The sequence below is a fragment of the Electrona antarctica genome (assembly GCF_951216825.1).
Source record: "Electrona antarctica genome assembly, chromosome: 10".
Lineage (NCBI taxonomy): Eukaryota > Metazoa > Chordata > Actinopteri > Myctophiformes > Myctophidae > Electrona > Electrona antarctica.
Genome location: NC_136791.1, coordinates 28521384 through 28539868, shown reverse-complemented (window position 1 = coordinate 28539868; position 18485 = coordinate 28521384). Strand labels below are relative to the sequence as shown.

The window sequence follows — 18485 nt, the reverse complement described above, 5'->3', positions numbered from 1 at the left end:
TCAATGGGGAAGAAAATGCTTTTAGTTAATTTAAGATTAGATTTGTTTGGTATTAGACATACAGTAGGCTACATCCACCCTGCTATAGCGACAGTGTGCACCTCGAAGAGTACTACAAGACTCTTCAAAGTTAAGTAGATTAGCCTGATTTATACTATAATTTACAATCTACAAGCTTGTAGACTATACTGTAGCCTACATTAAGCATCGGAACAAGTATTTGTACATTTTATATAAATTGTGAGTTGTGACCAACCACCATTTGGCACATTGGCTCAAGCAATAAGGTTACTTTTGTTTTTTAAACAAAACGTTAACAAAAAAAGAAAAGAAAACTAAAAACAAAAACAACTATGAAATCAAACTGGCCTGAAAAAGGCCTGAATAATAAATCTAATAAGGTGTAATGATGACCTTTATCTGTTTGACACACACACACACACACACACACACACACACACAGTACATGGTGAATATACATCTACAGTACTTTGGTACCCGTGATACGATGACCATCAACTGCTTTACTGTGCACAATGATACAAGATGCATGTTCTATATTCCAATGAATCCATTCTGTTCTTTTGAGTGGTAGGCTTTGTGTACCATTTCGCCTCTAGTGGCGCCAAAGCTTAGAGTAAGCTCCAATGAAGTTGGCCCATCTTCATAAATAGACCATCTTTGAAACCATGCTCGCTCCGAGCATGGTTTATGTGGTGTCTTTCACTTCCTAGGCAGAGGGGGTTGTACTTCCCGTGTCACCAAACCATGCACATGTGGTAAACATATCATCGGTACATCGGTACCTCTGTGAAACTGAAACATGGATTTTTCTACTAAATGGAGTAGTTTGCCGAAAGCGCCGAGCATCAAAGGTTTAACAAAAAAGGGATACGGAATCCCAAATGAGACGCAACACGCCGCTGTCCAGGATCTGACCAGGGCACACATTGACTCATTTGACCAGGCTGTAACAGAGGGACTGAGTCGCACTGTGCAGGTCGGTTGCTGTGCTGTTATCAGTGTTCTCTCTAATGTGTCAGTTGTTAAAACATGTATATTCCATCGTCGCTTGCAGAGTATAGAAGAGAAGTGTATATTTGTACGTCTCTAAATGTTCTGATGAATTGAAAATGGTGGACCCTGTTGTAAACAAGTGTACTTGTTTACAACAGGGTCCACCATTTAATGTATCAGTGTGTCGTCCACAGTGACAGTAACAGTCTTTGCCTTCATGTGAAATGTTACTACTGTACCCTTTTGATTGATTGATTGAAAATTGTATTAACAGTTTGCAGAATTACAGTACATTTCAAGCACAAACTCAATAACCCATTCTGAAAACTGTTAAATACTTCAATCGAATCAATCAATCAGAGACTGTCTATTATTATTAAAGTATAATAAAAAAGTTAAATATAATAATAAAGTAATTCATATAATATAAAGTTAACTTAAATATAATAACGTATATTATTATTATACTCTGTAGGGCTTTATGTGTGGTGGTTTGGCGACACCATGTGGTGCACTGGTGACTAGTGCTTTTCAGAGGTCAGAGGTGTGCCATTAGGCAAAGACAACAACAGGGTGGATATCCCAAAATAAGATAAAAGACAATTCTCTCTTGGACTGTGCTGTCTTTCTCTTTTAGCCCTAGAATGGCTCTTGTTGTTTCATACAGTATGCACAGTATTTCACATACATAGCCATAGAACGGTCCTGCTTAATTTCTGGTCGGACGTAAAATGGGCGGCCTAAATGTGATAAATGCTCCGTTTGTACTCACCCATTACATAATTCCAAAGACATGGAGTGAAATATGGTCCTCTAGTTTCATATCCATGTGAAAGTGCTGGCACAAAACGTGTATTTAGTCAATTATCTCCACTTTTTCACGAGATGCACACGGACGTCTTTCTCTCCGGGCAAAGGGGCCCGGAATGACAGCTGGACTTTTATCAAAACTTCCTCCGATCACCACAAACGTCATCACCAATTGACCAGGGAAGCACAAATGTTTGGGTCACACAATTGGCAGGTGCCTTGCGATAGGTGCTGGGTAATTAATCACACCACTTGCCAATTGTGTGACCCAAACTTTTGTGTTTCCCTGGTCAATTGGTGATGACGTCTTTGGAATTATTTAATGAAATGAAATGAAATGAAATGAAATGAAATGAAATGATTACTATATTTACCCAGGGTATCTGGGCTAAGCTCAAGAACTTGTTTCCAGCCAGGCCCTGCTCATAGAACACATTTCATCGTAGTGGTTCAATGCCTTGTTCAAGGGCACTTCAGCGGTGGTAATTATAACGTCTCGGACCGCTGATTCGAACTGGCGACCTTCCGGTATCAAGACCGCTCGGCTATCCGTTCGGCCACCGCTGCCACTAATGGGCGAGTACAAATGGAGCATTTATCACATTTAGGCCGCTAGGCTTGGGCAATATACCGATATTACCGTTTACTGCGATATTTTAAATCAATACCGGTAATATCGCAGAGTATATAAATAATACCGAATACCGGTAATATCGCGGAGTATATAAAACACCACTCAATAATACCGAATACCGTCATAATACTAATATCGTAATTTTACCGTCATGTAAATAGGAGAGGGGAGGGGAGGGGAGGGGAGGGGAAATTTTGAGAGGAGAGGAGAGGAGAGGAGAGGAGAGGAGAGGAGGGGAAATTTTGACTGGAGAGGAGAGGAGAGGGGAGGGGAGGGGACATTTTGACTGGAGAGGAGAGGAGAGGAGAAATCAGCCCGTCAGTGTGATATATGTTTTATTAATAAAACCGATAATACCGATTATCGCGGTATTATTCACGTTATCAATATCGATATCAAAAAATCAATATCGCCCAAGCCTATAGGCCGCCAATAATTAAATTCAACCAGGAACAGTAGGAAGGGATCTATGCCTCTGATGCATGAATATTTATGAAGTTAATTAAATTATCACAGGCGTTCTAGGTCTATTTCTCTTTCAGTCACAGGCGTGTCTCTGCACAATGTAACAACCCATAACCGAACCCCCTTTTCCCTCCCTGCTGGAGCAACCTAACCAATAACTATGGTGGACAGACTATACACCTCCCTCAAAGGAAACAACATGAACAGATTGATACCCAGCAACAGCATTATAATAAATAACCCCAGGTTTATGTATTATGTTTATATTAAATCAATCTAGTTGAAGCTTTCTCTGCCTTTATATATTGTGGTATCACTTTTGCAGGCAATTCCGGCTCTGGAGTTCTCTTTCAAAAAGGATCGCATCAGCCTTGAATTCGTCGAGGCCACCATCCACAGACCAGTGGTCGTCAAGGGGGGCGTCTGCAAGGAGATGCGGGTGTTCCCGGCAGAGTGTAGGGGAAGAAGAACTTCATACAAAGGGAAAATTGTGGTATGTTTGAGATTAATATACAATTGTGACTTTCTGATTCCTTTATTACTGCCCATCAAATGATCGGATCCGGAACGAAAAAATGTGATCGGGACATCCCTAGTATCATCATCCATATCACACTGGATATTACCGGTATTGTCTGTGATTTTGGATATTGTGATATGGCACAAGTCGTGTTCTATAAAAATATAAGTATCGGAATCAAATGATCGGATCAGGAGCAAAAAAACGTGATCGGGACATCCGTAATTGTACAGTATTTTTCACACACTGGTCTTAATCTGCAACTGTGTCTGGAGTCTGGTCACGTGATGTAGTGTGCTATAAAAAACTGCTAGCTAAATTGTGTGCTTATTTATTTTTAAATGTATCAGGCACATTGCTACTAAAAGTCAAGAGTTATAAGTGTATGGGAGTCCTCTTAATATTGGGCATGGCAACATAGGTTAGTATTTTCATGTCTAGTGTGCTCTTATCTCCTCAGGCAGATGTCAGCTGGTCTGTCAATGGCATTCCCAGAGGCATCATCAAACAGTCTCTGGGACAAGTACCCATCATGGTCAAGTCCAAGTTGTGTAATCTACATGGCATGTCCCCCAAAGAGCTCATTGTGCACCATGAAGAGGCGGAAGTAAGAGCTGCCTTACTAGAAACTATTTTAAATCACCGTTATACAGATTTATGAACTTGGTTTAATTCTCTACTTTCCCTGGCACGACAACAGGAAATGGGTGGTTATTTTATTGTGAACGGAATTGAGAAGGTTGTCCGTATGCTGATCATGCCAAGGAGGAACTTTCCTATTGCAATGTCAAGACCAAAATGGAAGAACAGAGGCCAGGGGTACACTCAGTATGGTAAGTCAGGATGGCTAGGAAGGATCCTGTGAGTATTATTGAGCATTTCTGCTAGGTTATCTAATAATACATATTTAGTAAGTGATTTTCGTTGTGCTTAGGCATCTCCATGCGATGTGTGAAGGAAGAGCATACTGCCAACAACATGAACCTACATTACCTGGAAAATGGGACAGTGATGCTGAACTTCATATACCAAAAAGAGCTCTTCTTCCTTCCCCTGGGATTTGCACTCAAGGTAATTTAGGGGCAATTCACACTATGGTCCCGGGTTCGGACTCGGGACCACTTGTCAGATGTTGTGGTAATGTGAATGATGCGTACCGTTCCCGGGAGCGGATCTCCCAACCGTCCCCGAGACCGCATGGGGGGCGGGTCTCTGGACCGTTGAAGTGTATTCAGATACGGATCGTTCCAATGTGAATGCATGCGTACCTAAAGAAGGAAGTGGACTGTTTTTTTTTAGAACGTGACATGATCTCTAGTCGACGAGCCAAGCGTCAACAAAAAAAAACACAGACGCTGCACGAAGCGTAACACCAGCTCATTTCTCAACGCCGCCCGTCGCCGATCTGCGACGCGTTGTGAGCTTGCAGATCTGCTATGTTGAATCTGCTATACACGCAGCACCGCAGTACGCGCTGATCTTGGACTACACGTAGCTCTTGGGCTTTGCTTGGCATAGTTTCCAAAGTAAAACAAAATAATAATAATGCTAAAGTAGAATCCATTAAACTAATATCAAACACGACACTGGAGCACAGAACTGACTGACACAGTGAATAGCAGGCAGGCTGACAGTGACGTAGTATAACGGCAAAGAGCCAAAAGAGGCAATGCAATGCAATGCAGTGTCTGGATTTATTGGAGACAATGTCGCAGAGTTGATGGTCAGTGTCCGTGCGCACCAGTCATCAAGCACACCACCATCTGGAGGATCAAAGTGTGTTATGCAAGTGTACCCGGGTGCGCTGTTGAATCTCGGGCAATGTGAATCATGGCCATCGGGGACCAGGCAACCGTATTCGGAAACGGTTCCAATGAAACGGATTCAGTCCCTCTCAGTGTGAATTGCCTATTAGATCAAGGTGGAGAATTGTGGTGATAGATGCTATAGTAGACAATGGTGTGATTATGAACTGTGCACGTGCCATTTAAAGACAATATAAGTCCATTTGTGCTTAATAAATGTGGTCATCTTAAATCCCCATTGGAAATTCAGAAATGCACACGAATAATTCCCATGTCATGAAAATGTCTATGGTAATTTTGTCTATTCTTTATGATGATTTTTTTTAAGGCAGTTTCACTTAGAAGTATAGAGAGAAAATCTTAGGGCAAGCAGAAGAAAGTATGAGAAGGCTCTAACTTGCACTAGAGTGGACCACAGAACACTACAAATCTAGCAGATCTACAAGCAGATCTACAAGCTCGTTGCACGGCATCGAGTGCCTGCTACGAGCTTGTAGATTTTTTTTTTAAATCGTGAATATGTGGTGCAAATCTTTGAATATATATTCTTTCAGAGTGAATGTTTTTAACTCAAATCTGTGCTTCATATTTTGAGATGGGGGTTGGCGGCCAAATGCATATACAGTAATTCCTTGACATGAAATAGTTTGAGAACCACTGACATAGAAACATAGGTTTGAAAACTGTCAGGAATTAGAAGACATTCGTTGAATCGACCTCAGGTCTAAATGGGTTAACAATGCTTCTGTCCTTCAGGCCATGGTGGACCTAACAGACTTCCAGATATACCAGGAGCTGATCAAAGGCCGCGAAGACAACTCCTTCTACAAGAGCTGTGTGTCGGAGATGCTGCGCATCGTCATGGAGCAGGCCTGTACCACGCGCAGCAGCGTGCTCAGTTACCTGGGAGAGCGTTTCCGAGTCAAGATGAATCTGCCCGAGTGGTACACTCATGAGCAATGTGCCAACTTCCTGCTAGAGTAAGCTTTCAGCATGGGGGTGGCGGGGTAGTGGGACGACTACAGCACAAGTCATCAGCTTCGTCAACTGTGTGTTGAGGAACAGTGTTGTGTTTTTTTTTATTCACTACTTTGTGCATGCTCATTTGCAGAGGCAAATTCTAAAAGATACATTTAACCACCATTTAACCACTAACACTAACCGCACGCGGTTACCCACATGTGAGTTTTAACCGGCCACACATGTGTCGTAACCAGCAACGCGTGTCGGGAGCCATGCGTTGTGTCAGGCTCACGCATGTTAGGACTGTTGCACGTCGGACAAACGTCTGCGGCCCCCCCATTGGTGTGCCTTGGTCAAAAAATGTTTGAAAACCTCTGGGTTTGGCACCGCCGTAAAAGCAGTCTGTGTTGTGTTTTCTTCAGTGAGTGCATCTGCATCCACCTCAAGTCAGATGTTGAGAAGTTCTACCTGCTGTGTCTGATGACCCGGAAGCTTTTCACATTTGCCAAGCAGGAGTGCATGGAGGAGAACCCTGACAGTCTAATGTGTCAGGAAGTGCTCACTCCTGGCCAGTTCTTCCTCATGTTCCTGAAGGCATGTATTGACCGTTGCAGTTATCTCATAGAATTGCATTTCTGTAACGCCTTTATCCATTATATGAACCTATTCACATGCCGATAGCAGAGGCAGTTACGGGTTGAGTAAGGTTGCTCAAGGACACTTAAACATTAAAACAGGAGAAGCTGGGGATTGAACCGGGAACCTTCCGCTCCTCAAACAGATGCTCTACATTCTAAGCCACCACTGCCTCTCATAGCCATCTCTAGTTTCCTTCGATAAAGATTGTATTTTGCTCTCAATGTTGCTGTATTTATTTTTATCTTAGCTGTTTTATTCTGTTTAGTTCTTTTGTCATTTTGATTAGATAATAAAATGTACAGGAAAAGACGACACATTAATTTTTTTAAAACATCTCTGATATGCTAACAGGAGAGAATGAATGCCTGGTTGGTGTCTGTGAAGCTTTCCATGGACAAGAGGGCCAACAAGTTGACCGGCGGAGTGAACTCGGACAATCTGCTCAAGATTTTCAACACGGGCACAGACGTGTCCAAGGCGTTTGAATATCTCCTGGCCACTGGCAATCTCAGCTCCAGGACAGGTATGACCATTTTGTTCAGTGATCATAAGCCAAGGTCATGCGTTTACTGTCGGCATCACAGCATGTACCAACGTGCCTCATAAATTATAATGAATACAATTCGGAAAAATGTCAGACAAGCTGTTCATCACAAAAACCTGAACTAAATTGAGTTTAGCATACTTTCATGACACTGGAAATATAGTAATACGTTAGTGGTTTAAGTGATGCAAATCCCACCATCTAAGAAAGACTTCTGTGTGGAGTTTGCATGTTATTCTCCCCGTGTCCCCTAGGGCAGTGTTTCCCAACCTTTTTTGTCCCAGGGCACACTTTTCATAGCCTAAAAATCTCAGGGTATGTATGTGTATATACAGTAGTCTATATATATATATATATATATATATATATTCATCATTCAATATTTTGAACTAAAGTGCATGGTTCCAAACTATTTTAGTTCTTTTTCGTTCTTTTTTGAATTATTATTATTATTATTACCACAGTACCACAGCCCATAGCCATATAGAACCTCAGACTTTATTGAATAAAAAAACTTTGGGGGATTTAATAATAAAAAAATAATTCCTTTAAAAAAAATACATTTTGGAGAAAAAATAGCTCATATGCAATGTGAAATGCTTAATTCTTAATCCTTTTCCTTGTCTTTATTATGGGCCAACTTGTGAAAGATGCATGCTTTTATTGTGAAGGGTCTCAGTTCTCACAGCCTGCATATTTCCACGTGCTGAAAATAGCTGATCGACAAGCTCACAACGCGTTGCGTCCGCAACGCGTTGTGAGCTTGTAAATCAGCCATTTTCAGCATGGAACACGTGTACGACGAAGAATAAATCAGGCATCACTGCGCTTCTGTGGAGGGAGGGAGATATATTGTGTTGGCCGAACGAGGCGATCATGTATGGACACTTGGACAGCTATTTTTCGTGGCACATTATGTTTAATCACAACAACGTCACGTTTACTTTACCTCCTCAGTGTTTGGGTCGGGACATGTAGGACTGTATGTGTCTGCTGTCTACGTGCATATGCGCGAAATGTAACGTCTTCTGGATGCATCTCTTTTAGATCCTGTAGGTTTACACTCTACAACATACGACGAATTAGACCGTTCCTCACCCAGGAGTCAGCCCAGCTCCTAATCCAGACAACAGTCTTGTCAAAACTTGACTATTGTAACTCCCTCCTTACCGGCCTACCGGCATGTGCACTTAAGCCCCTCCAACTGATCCAAAATGCCGCAGCCCGCTTGGTCTTCAACCAGCCAAAATTCTCACACGTCACCCCCCTTCTCCGCTCCCTCCATTGGCTCCCGGTCGCTGCCCGCACAGAATACAAAACTCTGATGCTGGCATTCAAAGCAACCAAAGGCATGGCCCCCCCATATCTCACAAGTATGATCGTACCCTACAAACCCTCCCGCGCACTCAGATCAGCCAACGCAGGGAAGCTGGAGGTACCTTCACTAAAAACGCTGGGACAACGCTCCACACGTCCCAAACTCTTCTCCCTTCTGGCTCCAAAACTATGGAATGCACTTCCCATCACAGTCAGAACTGCAGCCTCACTCCCAATCTTCCGCCGTAGTCTGAAAACCCACCTCTTCAGACTCCACCATGGCCCGTAGCACTTGCCCTAGCCTAGCCCCTTAGATAGCACATTATGTAGACTTAGATAGTATTTTAAACAGACCTATAGCTTGTTACGTAGACAGCTCTAGAATTGCACTTTATGTAGTCATAGCACTTTATAGTACACATGTATAATATATTATATAGTATAGTATGTATAGTTAACATAGATACTCCACTGTTACGTTCTTAGTTTATGATTCATGATAACTACTTTTTGTCTCCACCAGGCCGAAGGCATGGGGAGAGAGTATGTTTTGCACTCCGTCCGTCTGTCCGTGCGTGTGTCCGTCCGTGTGTCCGTCTGTGAACAGCTAATCTCTGGCACCGTTGGCTTGATCGCAGCCATACTCTGCACACACACTCCCTGAATGCCAGAGCTGAACCTCTGCCCCAAAGTTTTCACATTGGCCTGTTATAGCGCCACCAGGAGGCCGCTTTGTGCAAAACAAATGTTTTGACAGTACACCTACAGATTTTGTCCAAACATTACGCAAATTGGTACACAGTCTCTCTAGAGCCATTCAACGAAACCGGTCTTTCAGATTTTTCAGACTCCATCCTGATTGGCTAAGATTGGCTTCCAAAGTTCGCAGGAGTGCTCCGTTTCAAACAGAATGCTGCAAATCATGAACACATGGTGTGATTTCCGTGAAATATTGCACGCACATTCCCACTAGGTCGAGGAAGAAATGCCACTTCAATATTTTCAACTCAGCCTCATGGTGGCGCTATACCGATTTGTGTTTTACCTATAACTGCACCGATCTGTGTAAAACCATGTATGCACACTCCCTAGAGGCCAAGGAAAAACCTTTGCCTGGAATTTTTCACATCTGCTCTTTATAGCGCCACCAGGAGGCCGACATATGTAAAACACATTTTCTAATATTACTCCTTCAGATTTTATCCAAATGTCACGCAAGTCGGTACACATGCTCTCCATAGTCATGTGATTTGTTTGATTTCTCATAATTATCCATCCTGATTGCCTACGATTGGCTTCTAAAGTTTTCAGGAGTAACACACACACACACACACACACACACACACACACACACACACACACACACACACACACGTTTATATTACTCCTAAACATTTTGCCAAACATCACACACAATCCTATCCTCCTGGTGGAGACCTGTGCCCAGAAGGGCACTTTTTCTAGTTATATATGTGATTGTTATTGCTTAATGTAAATCGCTCTGGATTAAGAGCGTCTGCTAAATGCCTAAATTGTAAATTGTAAATTGTTTTGCATTAACATTTCAATGGCCGAGGGTCGTTAGAGTCTATTGTTCCGTCGTTATCGCACGTCTAATGGTTAGACGTGTGACAACAACAACGACGCAACAATAGGAAGCCTGCAGCCCAGTAGCTATAATATTGCTTTCGGGGGAGGGTTAGTGTTATTTTCGGTCAAATCAGGCGGCACACCTGGACACATCAAACGGCACAGTAAAGTGCCGCGGCACACAGGTTGGGAAACACTGCCCTAGGGCAGGGGTTCTCAATGTTTTTGGCTGGGGACCCCCGGAAATGCTTTGGCCATGTCTCGCGACCCCTGCACGACCGCCTCCCCACCACCAATACAAACTGACTGCAAAAATATATCATAAATGAATACGCCTGATGGAGGGGAAAGGAACTGGTTGGAATAACGGGTTCCTTCCCCCTGTCAGGTGAAAATAACTCTTCATGCATTGGAGGGAAACATGAGGTTAATCCGTTGCTCTCCCCAGGTTGCCATAGGGAGTGTAGCGTCCAGGATTTCACTAGACAATTGACACTGGCCGGGTGAAAAAAAATGGGTTACAAAAATTGTGGGATAAAGAAAATCTCTTTTCTACTTTCTATTTTGTCTCTGTGCTGTCATCCTCAGGTCTGGGCATGCTCCAGGACACAGGCTTATGTGTGGTGGCCGACAAGCTCAACTTTATCCGCTACCTCTCCCACTTCCGCTGCGTGCACAGAGGTGCAGCCTTCGCCAAGATGAGGACCACCACGGTGCGCAAACTGCTGCCCGAGTCCTGGGGCTTCCTGTGTCCCGTCCACACCCCGGACGGAGAGCCCTGTGGCCTCATGAACCACATGACGGCCAGCTGTGAGATCGTGTCTCAGGCCTTGCCCACCACCACCTTGCCAGCCCTGCTCTGCTCGCTGGGTGAGTGTCCCTCTTGTGCCCACTACAGGAATTGCATACAGAGCTTTCTTTTTTCTTTCTTTCTTTTTTTCCTTTTTTGAGTGGTGCAACCACTCCCTTACGGAGTTGTGTGGCTGGCTGGCTGGCTGGCTGGGTGCCTGCCTGGCTGGCTGGGTATGAGCACGAAAACAGCATGGTTGTTTTTCACCACCTGTGCGCACAAACACACACGCACATATTAACTGTATATATGATGATTTTGGGTGTGCTAGTACAGTACAGTACAGTAGAGGGTACAGTAGAGGGACCGGCACACGGTAACTCATTTCTCAACCGTTTCGGACGCGGGGCGGCACGCCGGAACCGTTCCGGCCCCCTGGGTGCGTTCCTGGGGGGCATGCACACACACAAAAAGGGTAAATGTCTGTTAACAACTGTGACATAGAACATGTGAAGAAAAAAAAGAAGACTCATATTACAAGGAATTGTAATGTGTCTGACTCAATAAAGTAAAAAGAAAAGTATAGGTCTTCCAGGTGTAAATGGACCAAATTAAAGTGATTCAATTAGTCTTTGGGTAACATAAGTGTGTCTGTTTCATTCTTGTGACGAAGGTGTGACACCTGTGGATGGTTCTCCCACTCAAGCCTATTCTGACTGCTACCCTGTGGTCCTGGACGGAGCTGTGGTGGGCTGGATTGAGATTGAACTGGCTCCTGTCCTCGTCGAGTCACTGCGCACATTCAAGGTATAGCAAGGCATTATGTGTTCTATGATGGTATCTATAATCAGTATTAAGGCTATTATTATTATTATTGTCAGTGTACCCAGCACCGTATAGATGAGAGAGTTGTGACGACTCCGTTCACTTCACGGGGCCGGTCCAATGGCGGCTCTTCTACATATACTTATATTGGCATAAGTGCTAGACGAAGTGTGAAAAAAGTCCTGGACCGGAAGTTGGAAGAATGCACTGGACTCGGGCCACAGCCCAGCTTTAATGATCCTAAATCATTTTATTTAGTAATAGTACAACATAAACATTACAGAGACTTTAGTTGTCACTGTACAATACATTTAAAACAAATAGATCTTTGTGAATCGGATTTGAACCACATTGCTAGGTTGTTTGAAAAATCATTCAAATCTGATTTCTAAAGATACGTCTCAGCCTGGACACACCGGAAATATCTGATCTACAAGCTTACAATGCATCATCTCTCTTGACACTTTGTGATCTTATGTCTGAATGCAGAAATCCGAAAACGTACTAAATTCAGTGTGGGCAGTCAGTGCCGCGCTACGAGCTTGTAGATCTGCTATTTTAGAAAAATCCTGAAAATGTTGCACAAATCTTTGAATGTGTATATTCTTTCAGAGCAAGTGTTTTTAACTCAAATCTTTGCTTCTGGGGGTGGGGGGTCCCTGGAACAACATATTTTCAGATGGGAGTCGGAGGACGGCGGCGAATTACATATCATTTTTGGGGTCCTTGACATGAAATATTTTGAAAACCACTGATATAGAAACATCGTTTTTTTCAGAAAACTGTCATGATTTAGAAGACATTTAGTAGAATCTGGTCTCAGGTCTAAATGGGTTAATGAATAGGGTAATGGAAAGATTGTATGCATGTTTCTTCTGCATGTACTGTACCACTCTGCTGTAGGTGTTTCTTATGCATGTACCACTCTGCTGTAGGTGTTGAAAGAGAAGAAGATCCCCCCCTCCACTGAGATAGTGCTAGTTCCCAAAACGGGAAAGGCGAGCCTGTATCCTGGCCTGTACCTCTTCACAACACCTTGCCGAATGGTGCGGCCTGTTCGCAACCTAGCGCTCGGCAAAGAAGAGTTGATTGGTGTTTTTGAACAGGTATGGAGCAGTGTTGATTTCATCAACTAATACTATGACAAACAAAATGTTAGTCGACTGCCTTTTTTCACTGACGAAAACTAAATAGAAACTAAATGAAAACTAAGCTATGATGACTAAAACTAAGACAACATATATTGACATTTTCGTCAACACATAAAAACTAGACTAAAATGTTAGGGGTCTAGTGGACAAGAAATCCAATAAGTCATTTTACACTCTGTTTCCATGCTGAAAATGTAGATCGGCTATTTTCAGCATGTGTAAAATCAAGGCATCAAGGCCCATCTTGTGATATTTAGTCGACAAAAACTAGACTAACCCTAAAACATTCCAGATGACTAAAATGTGACTACCGGTAAATGAAAACTATTCAAGAGACTATGACTAAAACTAAAATCAAAAAGTGCTGTCAAAATCAACACTGGTATGGAGTTAGTATGCACCAACCAGGCGCATGAAACCGCTTTCCCGAACCACAACATCAAGGCTGATTGTATTACCGTTTTTTTCCCTTTTGCATTTCATGGTGGATGCTGATGTGGCAACTCTGCGATACCAGCTTTACATGAATGTTGCCATCAGTGAAGATGAGGTTGAACCTGGAGTGAGCACACACCAGGAGCTGTTCCCCCACAGCATGCTGAGCGTTGTGGCCAGCTTCATCCCCTACTCAGACCACAACCAGAGTCCCAGGAACATGTACCAGTGTCAGATGGGTAAGGTTAGGCTAGGGGACCAGATTAACTACAAAATGTCTTCTAAATCGTGACAGTTTTCTGAAAAACTCTTATGTTTCTATGTCGAGTGGTTCTCAAACTTTTTCATGTCAAGGACCCCCAGAATGACATGTATTTGGCCGCAGACCCCCCCCGTCCCCCGTCCCCCCGTCTCAAAATATGATGTTCCACACAGTTTTGTCGTTGAAGTGGGACTCATAAAATGTCCCTGGGACAAATCAAAATGACATCCCTGCACTCATTACATTGAAACCCTATTTACATCACTGCTCGCACTCACACTCTCTTCGCTTTGTTCGCAGGTAAGCAGACCATGGGCTTCCCCCTCCACACGTTCCAGGAACGCTCGGATAACAAACTCTACCGTCTTCAGACTCCCCAGAGCCCTCTGGTCAGGCCTCTGATGTACGACCACTACAACATGGACAACTACCCCATTGGCACCAACGCCATCGTGGCCGTCATCTCTTACACTGGCTACGACATGGAGGATGCTATGGTGAGCAGTGACTAAAACTAAGATGAAAAATATTCGTTGACTGCCTTTTTTCACTGACGAAAACTAAATGAAAACTAAGCTATTATGACTAAAACTAAGACTAAATGTATTGACAATTTCGTCAACAGATAGAATCTAGACTAAAATGTTAGGAAGGGACTAGTGCGCCATCTAGTGTTGATTCCAAGTATTTGAGGACTGTCATCTCTTTATATAGAATCTCTTTGGTCTTACTGTGACAACATGTAGTCCAGGAAGGAAGTGAGACCAGTGTCCATGATATCACAGACACTTTGAAATACTAAAATATCTAGCACCTTTACTTCTACTCCACTACATCTCAGAGGCAAATATTGTACTTTTACTCCACTACATTTATTTGAAACCTTTAGTTACTCTACTACTCTACTTTGTAGATGATGATTATTATTACAAAACATACATTAACCCATTTAGGCCTGACAGTTTTCTGAAATACCTATGTTTCTATGTCAGTGGTGCTCAATATTAAGGACCCCAAAAATTATATGTAATTGGCCACCGACTCGCATCTGAAAATGTTGTCCAGGGACCCCCCAGAAGCAAAGATTTGAGTTAAAAACGTTCGCTCTGAAAGAATATATATTCAAAGATTTGCGCCACGTTTTCATGATTTTTCAAAAATAGCAGATCTACAAGCTCGTAGCGTGGCACTCGGTGCTGCACTACGAGCTTGTAGATCTGCTATTTGTCAATAGCTAAAGTATAACATAATGCTTAAAACACCAAAAGGGGTTCCCCGTTCCCGTCATGAATGGATTAACCACTTCAGCCCTATATATATTTTGGCCATAGCCGATCTACAAGCTCACAATGCGTCGCATTGTGAGCTTGTAGATCTGTCTTTTCAAAAGAAAACTTGAAATGGGACATTCTGCATTATGAGTACTTTTACTTTTGGTACTTTAGGTACATGTTGATACAGATACTTTTGTACTTTTACTCAAGTACATTTAGAATTCTGTACTTTTACCTGTAACAGACGGAGAGCATTTCTATATACTGTACTATATACTGATACTTTTACTTAAGTAAAACAGTTGAGTACCTTTTCCACCATTGGTCTAAAACATCAGCTTTGATTAGAATTGGACGGAATGATTTAGATCAAGAGTTATTCACGTTCACGTTTTTCGATTTGATCCGCTAAAATGGGGGGGAACATTTTGGATGACGTCCCAACCGGAAATGACATCGAATGTTGCCCAACAGACGCTCCCAGCCTGTGGAGCGATGCGATCGGTTTTGATATCAATAAATCTCCGTCCTTTTATTAATCTCCGTCCTGAGCGCTGGGCGTTACTATTTGATAGGACGGAGAACTCTGTTTATGCCGCTCAGGGTGTTAACGATATCTTATTGGCTTAGATTGTGAACAAGTCGTCGTGGGAGAGGGGCTTTGCCCACGGCTCTGTCTACAAAACGGAGCTGGTGGACCTGAGTGACAAGGTGAAAGGAGATGACGGCGTCGTGTTTGGTACCAAACCGGACGACCCGAAGGTGAATGGCAAACTGGACGCTGATGGATTACCCTCCATCGGGGCTGTGATAAAGTACGGAGACCCCTTCTACAGTTACATCAACCTCAATACTGGCCAGAGCCATGTCATCTGCTATAAGTAAGTCAAAGTGCTGTGCGCTGTCTATTTATTGCATCAGTTTTGTTCATTTGTTTCTAAGTTATTATCGCCACATATCGGTCCTCACTAAGGCTTACTATATAATGGGATCATTTCTGTCTACACACTGAATGGCTTGAACATTTACCTAGTTTCCGCCTCATTACATCGTCTCCCGGTTGTTTTTTAGGATTGATTTTTAAAATGATCTTACTTGTTTATAAAGCTCTCAATGGTCTAGCACCTTCCTACCTCAAAGTGCATAACAAAATGCAACAAAAAATACGGTGAAGCAGCTTTCTGCTTCTACAGGCCGACAAAAATAAAAAAAAAATATATATCTCGTTGTCTGGCGGAAACCTCCTAACTCCATTTTTGAGGTTTTTGAATCAGTGCTATTAAACACCCCTGTGTTGTTTTGAAAATATTAAACAAATGGAAAGAGGACAAAACCTCTTAACTCCATTGTACCCTCTAACTGTCTGCTAAAGCAACTAACTACACCACATCTCCCCCTCTCATGTAGTAATTGACAATATATAAAGTCACAACACTAACTTTGATGAGGCAGTATTGCTTTGTTTTCAAAATATAAGGTTTTCTTAATTTCCTGAAAAATGTAAATTTTGGAGAGCGCGTGCGACGGGAGACAGGGAGTGACACGCAGAAAAGGTCGTCGGGCTCAGAAACTGAACCCGCAACACGTCGTCAGGCTGCTCCAGAGCCATATGTGGTTGTGCCTTAACCGCTAGGCCATCGGTGCCCCCTCTGTAGGTCTTTAAATACAAGGATCACCAAAAAAACATTTTTTCAAGTGTTTTAGGCTATGGGTATACAGTAGCCTTTTCATATAGAAAGAAATAAGATTTACAAAAAAAACATCAACAGATCCGGGGGAGAGGGAAAAAGATGAAAGGTGCTATATAAATACAGTTTATTATTATTCCCAATGACACCATCAGGGTGTATTTCTACCTAGATTTCGAGTTTGTCCAGGAAAATGAGCACACTGGCTGTACCTGCTGTTCTAGTGTGGCAACATTCCAGGAAGAGAACCGCTGTCTTTTCCATTAGTGTGAAATCCCCACCAATGTTAATTATTTGAGCTGTCCACAGCCCGCATCTGAGACAAGTAGCTCAAAATCTCATGTTGGAACAAAAGTCAACAAATTACTTTTTTTGTGTGTGTCTGTCTTGCATTCAGGAACCAAGAGACGTGCGTCGTCGACAACATAAAGATCTGCAGCAATGACGCAGGCTCCGGCCGTTTCAAGCGCATCTGCATCACCGTACGCGTGCCACGCAACCCCACCATCGGTGACAAGTTTGCCAGCCGCCACGGTCAAAAGGGCATTCTGAGCCGCTTGTGGCCCGTTGAGGACATGCCCTTCACAGAGAGCGGCATGACGCCCGACATCCTGTTCAACCCTCACGGCTTCCCCTCCCGCATGACCATCGGAATGCTGATCGAGAGCATGGCTGGAAAGTCCGCCGCCCTTCATGGGCTGAGTCACGACGCCACGCCCTTCACCTTCTCCGAAGACAGCTCTGCGCTGGAACACTTTGGCACCATGCTGCAGGCGGCGGGCTACAACTTCTACGGCACCGAGCGGCTCTACAGCGGCCTGAGTGGCCTGGAGCTGGAGGCGGACATCTTCATCGGCGTCGTCTATTACCAGCGGCTGCGTCACATGGTCTCCGACAAGTTCCAGGTGAGGACCACGGGAGCTCGAGACAGAGTGACCAACCAGCCGGTGGGAGGGAGGAACATCCAGGGAGGCATCCGCTTCGGGGAGATGGAGCGGGACGCGCTGCTGGCTCACGGCACGTCGTTCCTGCTTCACGACCGCCTCTTCAACTGTTCGGACCGTTCGGTGGCCCAGGTGTGCCTGGACTGTGGCAGCCTGCTGTCCCCGCTGCTAGAGAAGCCGCCACCCTCGTGGTCGTCCACGTGTCACCGCAAGACTGTCTGCACCCTTTGTGGGAAAAGCGACTCCATCGACACCGTGTCTGTGCCTTACGTCTTCCGCTACTTTGTAGCCGAGCTTTCCGCAATGAATATCAAAGTCAAATTAGATGTAAAATGAATGCCACAGGACAGTGAATGAAGATGCCCCCTGTATGCATCCCAGAATGTTCTATTATGGAAATATTTTCCATTTCATGTATGCAAAATGTTTTTCCATACCCAATAGTACTGTTAGAACTTCATTAGCAAGGCTGAACAAACAACCTGATGTCATTTTGTAATGGAACAGGCCTGACATTTACTTGTGTCTTAAGTTTGTTTAAGGCTGAAATCTGGGACTTGCTTTAATGAATAAAAGTTTATTTTAACCAATCTGTGTGGCAGAGTATGTTGATGCAATATAACTAGCACATCTGTAGCGGTAGGAGCAATGAGAAACTTGGGGGTGGGGGAATGCATCTAACGTATATCGCTTGGTTCCAGCCCTAGAACAATAATGTCGCAATAATAAAACGATAATAAATGCATTTTTGGTATCAAGAGGCCAGTCCAGGCCTGTTCCATACTGTGTAGTGTGTACACGTTTTCTTTCTT

The 18485-nt window shown here is 43.5% G+C and overlaps 1 protein-coding gene across 1 annotated transcript; it reads left to right on the top strand.

Moving 5' to 3' along the window:
• Positions 1 to 713: 713 nt before the first annotated feature.
• polr1b (RNA polymerase I subunit B) lies at positions 714 to 18263 on the top strand. The gene is made up of 15 exons (XM_079512458.1): positions 714 to 1000; positions 3252 to 3419; positions 3907 to 4053; positions 4147 to 4279; positions 4381 to 4517; positions 6008 to 6231; positions 6637 to 6808; positions 7205 to 7376; positions 10893 to 11174; positions 11768 to 11901; positions 12855 to 13025; positions 13588 to 13749; positions 14073 to 14264; positions 15672 to 15922; positions 17127 to 18263. The coding sequence occupies exons 1-15, from the start codon at positions 824 to 826 to the stop codon at positions 18007 to 18009; spliced, it is 3405 nt and encodes a 1134-aa protein (XP_079368584.1). The 5' UTR covers positions 714 to 823; the 3' UTR covers positions 18010 to 18263.
• Positions 18264 to 18485: the final 222 nt, after the last annotated feature.

Bases quoted from the DNA above. Each gene is read 5' to 3' on its own strand.
- polr1b (XM_079512458.1), top strand. From the start codon at position 824: ATGGATTTTTCTACTAAATGGAGTAGTTTGCCGAAAGCGCCGAGCATC. The intron at 6,809-7,204 runs GCATGTATTGAC...ATATGCTAACAG, and splicing joins TCTTCCTCATGTTCCTGAAG to GAGAGAATGAATGCCTGGTT. The intron at 13,026-13,587 runs GTATGGAGCAGT...CTGCGATACCAG, and splicing joins TGATTGGTGTTTTTGAACAG to CTTTACATGAATGTTGCCAT.